At 57.9% G+C, this 15,585-nt stretch overlaps 2 protein-coding genes across 2 annotated transcripts; both read right to left on the minus strand.

Annotated features, from left to right (window-relative positions):
* Window positions 1-2,132: 2,132 nt before the first annotated feature.
* Window positions 2,133-5,104, minus strand: HOXA7 (homeobox A7). Its single transcript, XM_070425170.1, has 2 exons — window positions 4,588-5,104; window positions 2,133-3,614 (listed from the first exon to the last, which is right to left on the minus strand). The coding sequence occupies exons 1-2, from the start codon at window positions 4,964-4,966 to the stop codon at window positions 3,295-3,297; spliced, it is 699 nt and encodes a 232-aa protein (XP_070281271.1). The 5' UTR covers window positions 4,967-5,104; the 3' UTR covers window positions 2,133-3,294.
* A 5,607-nt stretch (window positions 5,105-10,711) lies between these two features.
* On the minus strand, window positions 10,712-14,686 carry HOXA9 (homeobox A9). The gene is made up of 2 exons (XM_070424480.1): window positions 13,191-14,686; window positions 10,712-12,123 (listed from the first exon to the last, which is right to left on the minus strand). The coding sequence occupies exons 1-2, from the start codon at window positions 13,765-13,767 to the stop codon at window positions 11,885-11,887; spliced, it is 816 nt and encodes a 271-aa protein (XP_070280581.1). The 5' UTR covers window positions 13,768-14,686; the 3' UTR covers window positions 10,712-11,884.
* Window positions 14,687-15,585: the final 899 nt, after the last annotated feature.

Consider the following 15,585-nt stretch of genomic DNA (forward strand, 5'->3'; position numbering starts at 1 on the left):
CTTCCCTCTCCCTGCGCTCCTGACACCTCTCTCCTCGGAAAACCGCGTGGAGGGAAGCAGTCGCTCAGCAGAGGACTCTGGCCGAATTAGTAAGTTGTTTGCTTATCCTCCACCCCCCTCATTCCACCTTTCTCTCCACAAACCAAATCCCAGGGAATAGAAGGCGCTGTGCTCATCTAAAACGCCAGTCCATACGGGCACTTGGCCCTCGTCTCGTCCCACCTTTCCAGGTCGGGAACTGTCCCCAGTTGTTGGGGATCAACCGAACCAATTGGGTCATGAATGAAAAAAGAAAAAAAAATCTAAACCCGAGAGGCGGGGGTGGGGGGAGGGAGCGCAGGGTGCAGGACCACCTCCTCTGGGGCTAGGCCAGGTCGCTGGGGCAGGGGAGGGAGCTGGGGCTTGTGCGTCCGTGCCAGGGCGCGGTGCCACTGGCGAAAGGCGGGCATCCGCTGCCACCGGGAGCCAGGAGAGGAGGGAGTGCGAGCGTGTGTGTGTGTGTGTGTGTGTGTGTGTGTGTACGGATGTGAACCGGTGAGGGTGGGTGACGGGTAGTATGCCCCTCTCCAAAGCCACCCTGGGTGCCCTCGCCCAGGCCGCCTGCGCTGGGTGCCATCTCACCACCTCTGCTCCTGTCTCCCCACATGTCTCACCTTCAGATGGCGGCTCCCAGAAGCTCCTGCCCCTCTGACAGCTGTCGCTGGGGCAGCCCGAGGAGACGAATCGTCCTCTTTCCTGGAGCCAGAGGACGCAGGAAATTAGCCAGGTTGCGAGTTGCAAAGAGGCCGCCGCGGCGCCGGGAGCAGGGCGCACCCCACCTCCAGCCGGAACGGCCGGGCCGGGCCCGCCCGGGGCCTCGCCTCGCTCGCCATCGCCGGACAAAGCGCAGCCGAGCCGGCTGGAAGGCAGAGCTCCGAAGCAGGCAGGACGGAGCGGAGCACAAGAATGCGGCTCTATTCTCGCAAGGGAAATTATAAAAAAGTTCATGTTCACGGTTCCCATCCACATGACCGACAACGGCCAATGGAAGGGCCGAACAACTCATAAAGTTGTATTGCAAAGTTGTAAATTTTCATAAACAACAACGGATTTATGACCCTTTCCCCATCTCTAAGAGGAGGCAGCTCTTACACCGGCGCCATCTTACCACCGAAGCCGCCCCGACTTGGGGCCGCAGGTTTTACAGACACAGTTGAGCCAGGTTTTATTCAAAGAGCAATAAGAAGGGGGGCCCAGCCCAGGCAGGAGCCTGGAGTCGAGGTCCTCGCCCACCCCCCAGCTCACGCTGTTCTCTGCGGTCCCCACCGCCCCTCGCCCCTTCCCCAGCCCCTCATCCTTCCCCGCACCCAGGCGCCCCCGCCCAGGCTAGCAGTGGGGTCTGCGGGCCCTGCCCCTGCCCCTTCTCAGCCGCACTGCTGGGCTCCGAGCAACCCTCGCTTAGCCTGAATGCCGGGTGGGGGACCGCGTCAGAGGCCCTGAATTTCACCTCCTAGCCAGGCGCCAGGTTCAGGGCTCATGGAAAATTCTCGGGATCAGTCGCAGGGTGATACCCCTTTGCAAGCCCACCCCGCAGCCTTAGAGGAAAGAGCGGATTTTGGATTTTGGATTCGCTCTTGGAATTTATGGAGGTTTTTAGGAAGGTTCATAGAATAGAATGTACCTATCGAAGATTCCGTTTTCAGGGTATCTGGAAGATGTTTGTGGGCACACACACAAACCAGACAAAAATCTTCACCCAGAGAAATCACATATACAACTGCGGACACACAGAAACGCATACACTCAGTTATGGACACGGAAATACACGCAATTATTTACACACAGAATCACGTTCACTCAATTACAGACACAGAAATACATATAATTGTGGTCATAAAAATACACACACACATACACAGAAATAGATATACAAAAAGAGCTACACACATACCTATGCAAACCCAGACAAAAAGGAACTCGACACACATACACACCAATTCACGGACGTCCAACACTTGGACCCTATTTGTCCTTCCACTTTTGCTTCCCTAAAGCCCCTTTGGACACGCACAGAATCAGGGCTTGCTCTCTGGCCATAATGACCCTCTTCCCCAGCCTCCCTCCCCAGATAAAGGAGTCCACATTTCTTTGTCATCAAGCATCTTTATTTTTCTGTTACATAAAACACGGTGAGCTGGGCAAGACGGAAAGCATACCTTCCTGTTCCTGGAACCCGAGGCTAGAGCTGAGAGGGACGAGGGGGACGCAGGACAACACGGAGATGAAGGGCACTGGGGAGGGCATTGGCTCTCCCCACCTGCTAGAGTTAGCTCAAGACAACACACCATGCTACATGGTCACCCCATTAACACATCCTTCCCAAGTCAAAACATTGCCTTACAAATGAGCTCCAAGACCATATAAATGACAAAAAAAATCTTATTCAAATATACAATATTTGCTACTGTAGGAAAAGTCAGGGTGTACATATTCAACACGGCTGGGCAGTGGGACACAGGGGCGGGGAGGCGGGGAGCATCTCTGCAGTCCTACTAAGCAGCAGCTAACTCAGAAATCTGCAGCTAGCTTGGGAATGCTCCCCTCCAGAAGTGGGGGGTGACGGGCCTGAACTTGGAATATCCAGGCCAGAAAAGAGGGATTCTAGGTTGTAGCACTTAGAATGCTTTGGAATAAATATATTATTTTTCAATTTAAATAGAAGCCAATGCCCTGGTCCCCGGACCCCAGCACCTTCTCAGCATAGTCTCAGGGACCCCAAAGGCTGCCAGCCACAAGCAGCAGGGGCCTGGCCTGGGAGGGGCCGGCACTAGGTAGCAGGCGAGCCAGCGAGCACAAAATAGGTAGTTTGGGACAAGTAGGTAGTATTGAGAGTCAGGTCCTTGGCCTATAGGGAGGTGCCGGGTGTCTGCCAGTGTTGGGACACTCTGGGCTTCCTGGGAGTGGAGGTCCGCTGGGCTGGGCCCATAGGTAGTTTGGGGTGCCTCTCTCTGAGGCCTGTGCTAGGTAGTATTTTAGCCATGCCAGCGCAGAGCCAGCCGGCCTAGGGATGAAGGGGGGTGTCTGCTGGGGGGCCTCCGAGGCAGAGGGTACCCCCAAGGGGACCCAGTCTAGGCGGCAGCTGTCCAAAAAAGTTGGGAATTGGAGTGGATAATGGGGTAGATGGGGTACAGGTTGGGGACTGGGTTTTTTTTTTTACATTTTCTTTTTATTTTTCAACTTTTGTAAATAAAATCGAAGAGTCTCTAAAGACGCTTTCCGGACTGTCTGGTGCAGCCCAGGGCCCTGCTCGGCCCCTCACTCCTCCTCCTCTTCATCCTCTTCTTCCTCCTCATCCTCGTCCTCTGCCTTGTCTGCTACGGTGGCGGTGGCTGTTGCTTCGGGCACGGGCCCCTCGGGGGCTGCAGCAGCCGCCGGACCTTCGTCCTTATGCTCTTTCTTCCACTTCATGCGGCGGTTCTGGAACCAGATCTTGATCTGGCGCTCGGTGAGGCAGAGCGCGTGGGCGATCTCAATGCGGCGGCGCCGGGTCAGGTAGCGGTTGAAGTGGAACTCCTTCTCCAGCTCCAGCGTCTGGTAGCGCGTGTAGGTCTGGCGGCCCCGCTTCCTATCAGGCCCTGCAAGCAGACGTGTGGACACACGGACACATGGACAGACAAGCGGATGGGACCATAGTCAGGACAGTGCCTTCATCAGGCCACTGACGCAGAGCTCGGCCCTTCCTTCTGCCGGACCCAGGGCGCGCTCCCCTCTGCCTGCGCCCCGCTCTGAGCTGGGGGAGGAGCGAGACGGAGAGGGGAAGACCCCAACCGCCGCACCAGACGCGCAGGCAGCTCCCTGAAGAGGGAAGGCGCAGAATCCCCAATTTACAACCGCGCTTTCCAGCCGGCTAGGCTTCCACAATGTCCTGCTTCCCCCTGACAAAGGGAAATTGTAAATATAGAGTGTGGGCAAGTGGGAGACGCCCCGCTTTGGCCATTCAAAGACCAATGGGGCCGCTTCCCTGACTGGCTAGGCCAGTAGGCGACCCTAGGCAGCCCACACTCCAGGGGCCCCCTTCGTCCCTAGCAGCCCGCGCCCCCATCCCGGGACCTTCCTAGGTCACTCCGACCCTCTGTCCCCGCTCCAGCCCTCCAGCCCAGCCTTTAGATGGCCCCTGGCACGGGGGCTTGCGAGGGGCCCTGAAGGGTTCGGCTCTCCCAGGTTTTGAGAAAGAAAAACCAGGCTGAAAGGAAAAGGAGGAGGGAGGGAGAGAAGGGCAAGGGAGGGAGAAAGAGAGAGAATCGCGAGCAAACAAACTGAACGTTAAAATTCCAAGGCAAATGGAGTTAAATAAATTTACGAGGATTGAACCCATTAATTGGGCCATAAAAAGTTTTATGAGCCTCATTTACATACAATGCTACGGGTTCTCCACGCTATGGCGCCTCGACTCTAATTAGAACCAGAAAGGCAGCGCCGCCAGAAGTCAGGGGGCCTCCCGCCCGCTCGCTCGCAGCCGCCAGGCTCCCAGCCCCGCTCGCTCCAGCCCCGCGCTCCCGGCTCCCAGCCGCCCGGCCGCCCGGCCGCTCGCCCAGCGGCTGCGCCTACCTGAAGACCGCATCCAGGGGTAGATGCGGAAATTGGCCTCGGCCGGACCGTGCAGCGCGCCCTCATCCACCTTGTCGCAGGCGCCTTTGGCGAGGTCACTGCAGAGCCCGGGGATGTTTTGGTCGTAGGAGGCGCAGGGCAGGTTGCCGTAGGCGTCGGCGCCCAGGCCGTAGCCGGACGCGAAGGGGCTCTGGTACAGGGGGCTGTTGACATTGTACAAGCCCGGCACGGTGGACGCGAAGGCGCCGGCGCCCGCCCCGTAGCCGCTTCTCTGCGAGTTGGGCGCAAAGGAGCAAGAAGTAGGCTCGGCATTTTGGAACAGAGAAGCCCCCGCCGTATATTTGCTAAAAAGCGCGTTCACATAATACGAAGAACTCATAATTTTGACCTGTGATTTGTTGTCCGGCAGCTTTCAGTGTCGGTTTTACGAGGTAGCGTGATATATGATAACATTACACCCCCAGATTTACACCAAACCCCATTTTCTTTTGGACGGAGCTCGCCGCAGCACGTGACCGCCCACATGACCGCCTCCGCCAATCTCCGCAGCCCTCACAGGTGGTCTTGCTCCGCGGGGCCCGCGGCCGCCTAGAATGGAAGGGGAAAGGGCTCCAACGAGTAGCCCACGCATGTGCCCGCGCGTGGCCGGCCGGGCGCGTCCTGCGGGGAAAGGACCCCCGGCTCCGCGGGGCCCTTCTGACCGCCGCCAACCTGGACGCCTGGCTTGCAGAGGCTGCGCGGGGCCGACAGGGCGCGACCGAACCCTGGACCAAGCCTGCGGGTCCTCTCTGCCCACTGACCCCGCCCAAGGAGGGTGTCTGCACCCCGCGCACCCCAAAGTGGCCCCGTGGGCAAGTCTCTGCGCTGGGTGAATCGGCTCTTTGCCCGCGTCTCCTCCCGCCCAGGTCCCGCGGGCAACGGGCTGACTTAGAAATCGGATTCAGACGGGGCCGGCGCAGCGTCGTTTCCAACGGCAGCGAGAAGGCCACTGCAGACTGGAACCATGTGGTTCGAATAAAGTCAAGGTCTCCGGGCTTCCTTTTCTTAATCAGGGCGCACTGTTTATCCGCCCTAAAGGAAGCGCGAAGTATTTACCTGTTAATGAGCCTCATTCGCCAACAGATTTACTAACGTGGGATTCCCTTCCCTCCTCCTGGACACTGCTGGCCCCTCGGGCTCTGTGCTTTCGCTTTGGGCACCTGCCTGGCCTCTGGCAGCCCCAGAAACGGATGGGCATTCTTTTGTCCCCCCACCCAGCAACCCTGGATTCTCCCTGGCGGCACCAAGTCTCCCCCAGCTTGGAGGAGCCCCAGGCCCTCCGGCTCTCCGGGTACCACTTGTATCCTGAGGTTTCTGGGAGCCTTCCCTGTGGCCACCTCTGCGCTTCTACGGCTCCTCATGGGCCTGAGTGGCTGGGAGCAATAGATGCTGTAGAGCCAGTTTGGGGAGGAGAGAGGGAGGCCCAGGCACCTGGGGACTGCAGCCCACGCTGGGTCTCCTTTTCTTTTGGAAACCCCCGCCTTCCCTAAGGCCACCCAGCTCTGGCTGCTTCACCTTTCCCAAGATCAGCTCACCAAGAGTGGAGAGCACAGTAGTCACACTCCCTCCCATCCAGGCCCCCTATGCGTGGAGCTTACCTTCCTCAGCCTCCAACCCCTGGGCAGGGTTGGAACAGCCAAAGTCCCTGCCGTTCACCGCTCCTTTGAGGGTGACGGGGTGAAGCCTTCCCCCTAAACGCCTCGTAAACTGCCCAGGCCGAGCTGGAAGCCTGGCCGGCAGGTCAGGACGCCTTTTACTGCTCAGCTCTATTGCACACCATAAACCCGACCTCACAATGGAATTGCCCCGGAAATTCTCCTCTAGATTATAGAGTTTGGTTCTTCTTGCACAAAGCGCTTCCCATCACTTTCTGAGGGTCCAGGCCGCCCCAGTTCACCACACCCTCTCAGGGGGTCCCGGGAGCACAAAAGGAAGTGGAGGGCTCAGACCCTGATGCGAAGGAGCCCCAGCTCTGGCCTAGTGGATGACCCGGTGCGGGTGGGGAGGTGGGGGCTGTAGGTGCAGGTGGGGTCAGGGTGGTGTTCCCTGGAGGTACAGGGACCATGGGGGGCGATATCCGGGGTACCCTCCATGGCAGAACAGGATGCTAGCTGTCTTGCTTGGGGAAAGGAGAGGATACGTCAGGAAGGGAAGAAAACACAAATATTCCAAATAGTATCCATTTCTGGCAGGAAATAAAACCTCAGAAAGTTCAAGGAAGATGAAACAAACACGAAGGGGACTAGGAGATCAAAGAGGAGGAATTAGACTGCTTTAGACCAATAAATTGTTCCTCGAGTGACACAGCAAGATGCAAGGAGAAAGACCCCGGCCACAGAAGGCTGTCTGTCTAGACTCGAGTGGCTAAAGCAGCAATGGCGTTTCAAGTAGAACCTGCCCAGAGGGGGCTGACCCAACAGAGAGCGGGGAGCGATTTCGGGGAGTGCAGGCAGGAACGCAGTCCTGGCCAAGAGCTCTGAAAGTCCCCACCACAGGCTCTTCTCTGCCTGCGTTTATCTCGGTCTCGGGCAAGTCCAAACGGTCCCGGCAGGACACGCTGCCTTTCTGCCTGGGCCAGGCAGGATCCGGATACTTTCCCGGCAAGGCCCCGGCCTCTCTGGACCCATGTCAGCCAACGGGGCCAAGTCCCGCGGGTGCTGGAACCTCCCTTTCGTTTCTAGCTTCTCCCTCCCCTCCAGCCTCCAGTGGCAGCCTTTTAAAACGAAAAGACCAGGCAGAGCCGGGCTTGCCAAAAGGCCTGTGTACCCGCGTGTTCCTGAGCCATTGGTTTCCTACATAGTTGGCTGAAAAGACACCATTGCCCTGGGTTATTCGTGATCATAGTCACAGAAATACTTCCTGACGCGGCCGAAACAGGCACATGAAGATGGGGTTCTCCCTGCCCCGCTGTCCTTAGATAAAGATGCGGGCTTCGGCCGCCTTGGGGCTGGTCCCTGTGTGCCGAACAATCTGTGTTTCCCCTGACTTCTTGCTATCGGATTGTCCTCAACATTTAAATCCAGCCAAGAATGTAAACGCAGCTCTCGGGCAGCGAGTGGAGCCTGCCAGAACTCTGCGGCTTCTCTAAAGAAACTGCGGCTGCGGTTTCTATCCGCGCCCTGCGAGCGACCCGGGCATCGGCTCTCCGTCCAGTAAGCAGCCCCCAGTCGTGGCAGGGGGACAGGTCCATCCCGGAGGAGTGCCCAGGAGCTGGGGCTGCCAGGGGATCTCGTCCAGGCGGCTTCCGGGGAAGCGGGTCCTGGGCAGGGCAGCCAAGCTGGGAGAGCCACTTCCCAGCCACCGGCAGGCCAAGGCCAAGAGAGGTCCCTTCCGCCTGGCAAAGCAGGAGGCCTCTGAGATACCCCGGCCTGCACCTACCTGGGCTCCGGGGCCTGGGGAGAGAAGCAGTGGCCACCGACCTGCTCCTTTGCCATTTATCTGTAGCGACATGAACCGACCTTTCCAGCTGCTGTGCGGTGCCCGGCCACGGACAGCGCTTGGGAAGTTATAAAACCCTCCTCGCCATCAGCTGCTGCGAGACACCGGGTTATATAATGAAATGTAATGAAGGCGTGTGTCTGTAATGCCAACGTGTGTGTATAGACAGAGAAAGGGAAGGAGAGAGAGCACGCGGGAGAGGGAGGAACACCCCGGAGAGATGTCAGCCAAAATCCAGTCCCCCGTTTTATAGCGTGCACAGCCGGCAATGCAGGCTGTAAACATTTTGTGGGCTTGGCAGAGACTCTTACAATCCAAATAAACGCGCCGGTGCCGTGTTCACAGGCTGGGGGTGCTTCTTCGGAGAGTCCTGTTTGCTTTTGCGTTTTCTCTGGGAAACCATGTTGCACCCGAGGCTGCTCCTAGCTCTCCGGGTGCCTCCTGGAAGGCTCCGGAGGGGCAGGTTCTCCCCGAGGGTGGGGGACGGGATGGGCCTGATGGGGTCCCCTCCCTCCTCCTGGCTCCTGAGCAGAGGATGCCAGAGCAGCCTCAGTATCTCCACTGTCCAGGAAATTCAGCGGCGAGAGAAAGCAGGAGCGGCTTTCGCGACGTGAGCGCCTATTCTGGAGCTAGGGTGTTATTTTAATTCTTTTAAACATCACCTTTATTTTAGAATAACCAAAGCAGTGCCTGGTCTGTCCCCAACGATGCCCATTTCTAGGCAACTCGGCCGCCCGACCTACACTAGACGGACCAAGAATGTCTGTACCCCCCATTTCCAGCCGCTTAATTTTATTGTCACGAATTCAAGGCAGCCAAGTCCCCGGGTTCTGGCTCACCCGTGGGTGCTGACTCCTCGGGACCTTTGCCAGGGCGCAGCCTCTAGGGGGTCTCCCGGGCCCCAGGACCTTTGGCCCGGTTGCGCCCTCTGCACACCCTCTGGGGGGGTCACCAGGTCCAGGGGGGCGGTAGGCCGTTAGTCCCGGTGTCTGTCCGCCGGTCAGCCGGGTTCTCCGAGCGCGCGCTGCACCCAGGCGTGTCCGGGGCTGGAGACCGTGACCCCAGGAGGGTCCGTGCGCCGGGAGCTGCAGTCCTGCCGGGCTGGGCCCCCGCGGTGGAGGGGGCCAGAGGGGGCCGGTCCGCGAGCCCCCGCCGCGCCGCTCGCTCGTTTCCCAGTGAGGCATCCTCCCTGGTGGGAGCAGGACGGGAAAATACACCGCCGCTGTGCACTCAGATCTGGGGCTCCGGTTCCAGAAAGGCTCGAGTCAAGTCGACATCTTAGGAACTTCCCAGGGTGGCGGCGGCGGGAGATGGCGGCGTGGGCGCCTCTTGCGTGGAGTCACACTGCCATCTGCTGGCCGTCCTGCAGCACTGCAGCCCTCGCCGCCGCGCCTGAACTTCGTCGGCACCGCCGCGGGCCGGGCGCCCCACTCCCGGAGCCCGCGAGGCCGGGTCCCGGGGGAAGGGGGGGTCGGGGGGTCTGCGTGGGTCCGGAATCTGCGCTGCCGAGAGGGCAGTGCCCATAAAAGAGAGCTGTTTCCGCAACCGCTTTATCGGCGGCAGACAGAGCAAACAAATGAAAGGGCTTTGGTGGAAAATCTTAATTGGGGCTGGACAGTTGTAAACTCATTAAGGGCCGAATTCCAGACGGTTCGCAGACCCGGCCTTTATGGCGCACCCTGCGTGCCCATTCTTTGAAGTCCCTTCTGTCTGCAACAACACAGGGCGTCCAACCTGGTGGCGGGGTGGGGGTGGGGTGGGGGTGTGAGGGGCGCCCCATCCCCTGGCGCGGCGCCCTGGTTCCCCTTTTACGTGTCCGAATCCAGATACCTTTGCAGAAGTCGCGGGGGATGTAGGGGGGCGGGGAGCAAGAAAAGAAAAGGGGGAGATGAGGCCGAACCCTCCGGTCACATCTAGAAGGCGCTCGGGCTCCGAGGCTGTGCCGTTCCCCCGCAGCCCTTTACACCCCATAAACAGTAACAGCCCTCATTTTCTTTTATGGCGCTCCGGCTCCTCGCTTGCCTGGGCCCTGCCTCTGCCAGGACTTGTGCTCGGGGAGGGGCGCCCGGATCAGGGCCCAGCACCCCCGGGCCTCCTGCCCGACAGGAGGTGGGGGTGCAGGGGCGCAGGCCTTCGTCTCCCGAGAGCTTTCGAGCTCCCAAACATCTGTTCCCGAAGCCACGTTGTTGGGGCGATCAGGCTCCCGTTTCCCTCCTCGGAGACTCTTTAGAAAGCAGGCCCTCAGCTCATGGTCCCGCTGCCCCCACGCCCCCCCACCCCCACCAGGGAAGGCCCAGCAGTCTCCGTTTGGGCAATTCTTGGGGCGCCAAGATGGAAGAGTGGTGCTGGCCAGCGATACCCCAGATGCCAGCCCAGTTCCTCAGAGACCTCCTGGCCTTCTGGCAAATGGACACAAAGTGGGGGACCCGGCCTCGCCGCCCCATGTTCCCCGGCTTTCCTCCTCCTTCCTCCTTTATTCCGCTGTTGGGGCTGCTGAGCAGCCCGTGGCTCTGCCGTAGGTTCCAGCTCCCCAAAGCCCCGCAGAACAAAATGGAGGTTCTGTCCTCTTCCACCCACAGGGCCCCACCCAGAGACTATCAAGGCCCCCCTGCCCCAGGAGAAGATGCAAAGAGCTGACCCGCAAAAATAAAATAAAATAATCAATATATTTTATTTGGCAAAAAGTTAAATATCTCAACACAACAATTTGGTCAGTAGGCCTCGAGGTAACTATTGCAAAATATACAGTGTATGTTCAGCCCCCAACGGAAACCCCAGATTTGTCAAGAATACAAATCTACCGTAGTCCACTGGCAGTTTCACAATGCATAATTTATTATCAATAAAATTAGCTCCATTACAGTATCACTTTCCCCATTAAAATTAAACATAAACCATAGGTAGTCACCTTCTGCACATACGTATAGCTCCGAATTTCCTCCCTGTTTGTCTGGTGCAAACACAGTACTCAAGCTGGTCTGATTGCTTTTTCTTTCATATGTGGATTATATACACCGGACCGGACAGGTCTATAGAGCATGTAGAAACTAAAATGCCTGGATTTCAAAAGTGGAGAAAACCATGAATCTATGCATCCCAGAGAACCCTTTCTTAAAAAAAAAAAAATTATTTCACTGAGAAATCCTTACAGCTAATTTACAATCAAAGGCTAACAGCCTAGTTATACAGAAGACGTATTCCACTACAGAGCTATACTCTATGCAATTGTCTCCCCCTCATAAACAACCTGAGTTCAAATTGAATTCTATCTATCTTTCACAATCACAACGGGTGCGTCACCCAGCACAGAAGTTTGAGTCACAAAAACATAATTACCACAATAAAACACAGTGTTCAAGTATCGGGCAGATCGCTCTGCCGAACAAAGAGAAAATTAAATTAACTACACAGACTAAAATCTATACAGCCCGCAGTCAACAGTTGTGCATTATAAAAAGGTAGTTTTTTTTTTTGTTTGTTTGTTTTAAGTCAGGAACAGGTAGATTTTATAAAATATATACAAGGTAGCGTACACACAGCCATCAGCGCTAATGCCCCCTTCTTCTTTTTATTTATTTATTTGTTTGTCTTAACAGAAAATGGAAAACTTACAATACCTCCTCCACGAAAGCGGCAGGCCAAGGAGCCAGCCTGAGAAAGGTTTGCGAGGGGGAGAGATGAGGCCTGGAGTTTGGGCGCTTTGTGCGAGGGGGGGGGGGGTGCTGGAGGCTTGGGTGGTATGGGGGTGGGAGAAGGGGACAGGCAGTCCTTTCTCTTGCCCTCTCGTTCCATCTGCTTTCCGAAATGAACTCAAGTAGCATCACTCGTCCTTTGCTCGGTCCTTGTTGATTTTCTTCATTTTCATCCTGCGGTTCTGGAACCAGATCTTGACCTGCCTTTCAGTCAAGTTGAGCAGTCGGGCCACCTCGTACCTGCGGTCCCTGGTGAGGTACATGTTGAACAGAAACTCTTTCTCCAGTTCCAGCGTCTGATGTTTAGTATAGGGGCAGCGCTTCTTCCGCGTGGAGCGAGCGTGGAGCCAGTTGGCAGCCGGGTTGCCTGTGGGGGTTGTGGGGGGGGGGGGGGAGAGAAATGGGATTTAGAAGGAGAAGCACACCCCCCACCACCACCACCTGGGCTGGGGGCTGGGGGATCTCCTGGGGCCTCCGGCCACCGGCCACCGTGCAGGATGCTGCTGAATTGGTTAGGGAAGGCGGCAGAGCCTGCGACACAATGGACCCCTGGCAGACAGAAGCGGGGACGGTCACTTACAATTGCGCGCAGTAAAATCTCCGCTCCCCTCCCCTCGGAGGCCCTCCTTTCTCCTCCTCGGTGCTCCTGTTCTTTCCTCTCCCCACCCACTTTCAGAACATTGTGTGATGAGTGAAATTGGAAAACAGATCTCCTTCTTGCCAGGCAGGGGGAAACCATGCTGCCCTGTATTCGCGTGGCAAGATTAATATTCTCTGCTCCCTCGCAATAACTGTGTCCTCCCTTCCTCACCTTTCCTTCTACTCTCCCCACTCCTTGTTTGACCCTGGAAGGCCTTGGGAGTGCGCAGGCCTATATTTGGCCCCTAGAAGCCCTAAGATCACTTCTCCAGTTTATTAGAATAATCTGGCCTGGGGGCCCTCATGGCCCGGTAGCTTGCAGCCTCATCTTGGGCAGGATTTACACCGCCACCAGCTGACGACAAGAAGTGGAGGGAATCGGCCGCCCGTCTTCCCCAGCGTCCGGGCGCAGGCAGGCAGCCACCGCTCGGGGATAATTTAGTCACAAAAGACTCTGCGACGCTGCTTTCGAAGAACGGCCCAAAGGATCTCGGTCCTGGTCCGGGGCAGCAGCGAGAGGGTGGCCGGTCTTGGCGCTGCCCGCAGACCCGCCCCGCCCCCTCTCTCGATAGCAGCCATCTCCTCCCCCCAGCCCAGCGGGCCGCTTGTCAAAGCGCTGTGCTGTGGACTTGGGGCCTCCGTCCGAGGCATCCCAAACAGCAACTTCTGGCTCCGGGCCTCTGCTCGGGAGGCTCCCAGGCGTGCAAAGGCGGGCTCCAGAGAAAGCTGGCGGGCTGGCAGATCCGGGTGGCCAGCGTGGAGGCGGCAGCCAGTTTGGAGGGAGGAGACACTTACTGGGATCGATGGGGGGCTTGTCTCCGCTGCTCTCATTCTCAGCATTGTTTTCGGAGAAGGCGCCTTCGCTGGGCTGTTTTTCTCTATCAACTGGAGGAGAACCACAAGCATAGTCAGTCAGGGACAAAGTGTGAGTGTCAAGCGTGGGACAGTCACCCCTTCTGGCCGACAGCGGTTCAGGTTTAATGCCGTAAGGCCGGCTGGAGGGCAAGCCCGCGAAGGAGAGCGCACCAGGCGTGGGCTCCAGCCAGGAGCGCATGTACCTGCCATCCGGCGCCGCCGCCGCCACGGGCGCCTGGGGGTGCACATAGGGGTGGTGGTGATGGTGGTGATAGACCGCGGGCACCGGATTGGCGCCCGCAGAGTGCACCGGGTTCCAGGAGGCGCCGAACACCGCCGCCTTGGACTGGAAGCTGCATGGGCTGAAGTCGGGGTGCTCGGCCAGTGCCGCCGCCTGCCGGGCGGGCTGACCCAGGGCCCCCGGAGCATAGCGTCCCGCGCCCAGCTCGTCCGAGGCGTCAGCGCCCAGCAGGAAGGAGTCCACATAGTAGTTGCCCAGGGCCCCCGTGGTGGCCATCGCCGCACCCCGCGCCCTGCCGGCCGGCCTGACCTGTGGAAATTATGAAACTGCAGATTTCATGTAACAACTTGGTGGCACCGGGGAGGGAAGTACAGTCACCTAATAAGTTGCCGGCGCCCGCGCCCCCATTGGCCACGCGCGTCACGTGGCCGCCCAGCAGAACAATAACGCGTAAATCACTCCGCACGCTATTAATGGCCCGGTGTTTTGCAGTCATAATTTTTATAGCAAAAGCCATATGTTTTTATGCAAAGAGATCGCAGCGCTCAACGATCGGGTTTGTTTTAATTGTGGCCAACGAAGATTAAAAGATCAAATCTGGCCTTGCGTCTGGACTCCCTCCCCTTCGCGCCGCCACCACCAGACACACACTTCTTCAGCGGACTATTTTATATCACAATTAATCACGCCATCAGCCCGGCGCGGGCCCTGCGTGCGAGTGCGGCCGGCAGAGCCCCCCGACATAAAATTAGACAATAATTGAAGCCATAAAAAAGCAGCCAAATCGCATTCTCGCTCTACTGTATTTAAATCTATATTTATATTTCATAAGGAGTTATTGTTTCAGAAGCCACACAGGCTGGTGGGAAGTTGGGAACGACCAACAGATTCGTTTACCTCGCCGTGGCTCCCAGTTGTAAAAATTTACGAGGACTTGGAAAGGTTAAATTAGACTGTTGTGTTTGGTTGGCGGGCTCCCTGTAAATAATCCCCCGCAGTCCCCGGAGATGCGAGTTTACCCGGGACGGCTTCAGAAAGTCAAATTCAACGCAGTAGCCGTCCCAAACGGAGCCGCCGCGGGCCCTGCCGGGCGCGCTGGCCAGGGACAGGCCGCCCGGAGGACACAGCCTATGGAGGGCCCCTGGGGTTGGCCTGACCGGATCGCAGGGTGTCCAGGCAGCTCCCAATGTACCGCTGAGTCTCCAGCGAGCGTCCGACCAGGGAGCAGCCAGCCAGCGCTGAGCCCAGTGTTTGGGGGCCTGCTGGGGCCGCGCGTTCCATGACCCCCCCTTCCCTTGGACACAGCTGGCGCCCCAGCCCCGTGCTCCGACCTCCGAGGCTCTAATGCTGAGTTCTGCTAGTCGCACTCCCCTAACCCGAGCTGCAAAAAACAAACAAACAAAAAAAAAAACCCTACGAGGCAGCATAGCAGGCGAATTCGGCCTAAGAGACCTGGCGGCTCAGTAGCCAGGAGGCCCGCTCGGGAGAGGCTGGCCTCCGGGCCCAGTATGGATCCTTCAGGCCCCCTCCTTCTGTCCTTCTTTCCTTCCTCCCTTCCTGGCCACTGGCCCTGGCGGGCCCGCCTGGCTAACCCACGCGGCCGGTCGGCTCCGCGGAGTTACAAGACCCAACGTGAGGCAGCCACAGCTCAAGGCCAGGGCCAGAAATTAACCGGGGAGGGGCATGGGGCATTGACTTTAATACATCCCTCAGCTTGACCAGATTGGGGAGGGTGCTTCTCACCCCCCAGAGCCTTTCAGGGGTAAATTAAACGGCCTCGGCCTCTTTGTTAATTGGAAGGAAGAAAAAAACCCACCAAATACAAACGGAAAGCAGCGACTCCTAAAAAACGGGGTAATTAAATTCACGTGTGAACACTGTGCCTGCAAGAGTGTGTTTCTCATTAGCCCACTTCCCTGGCGGCGAGGGCGGGCGGGTGGACTGGGCTGCTTCCATCTCTTGTTTTTTTGCCTTCAATCTCCCCAACAGTCCCAGTAACCCCTCCCCAAACCCTGATACACCCCTATCCCTCAATGGGGACCTTCAGATGTCAGGCTCTCCCCCCAGCTGAAAAGCCACAGGGAGACCAACCGG

The sequence above is a fragment of the Myotis yumanensis genome, unplaced genomic scaffold (assembly GCF_028538775.1).
Source record: "Myotis yumanensis isolate MYYU_CA2020_CCGP unplaced genomic scaffold, mMyoYum1.0.hap1 SCAF_9, whole genome shotgun sequence".
Classification (NCBI taxonomy): Eukaryota; Metazoa; Chordata; class Mammalia; order Chiroptera; family Vespertilionidae; genus Myotis; species Myotis yumanensis.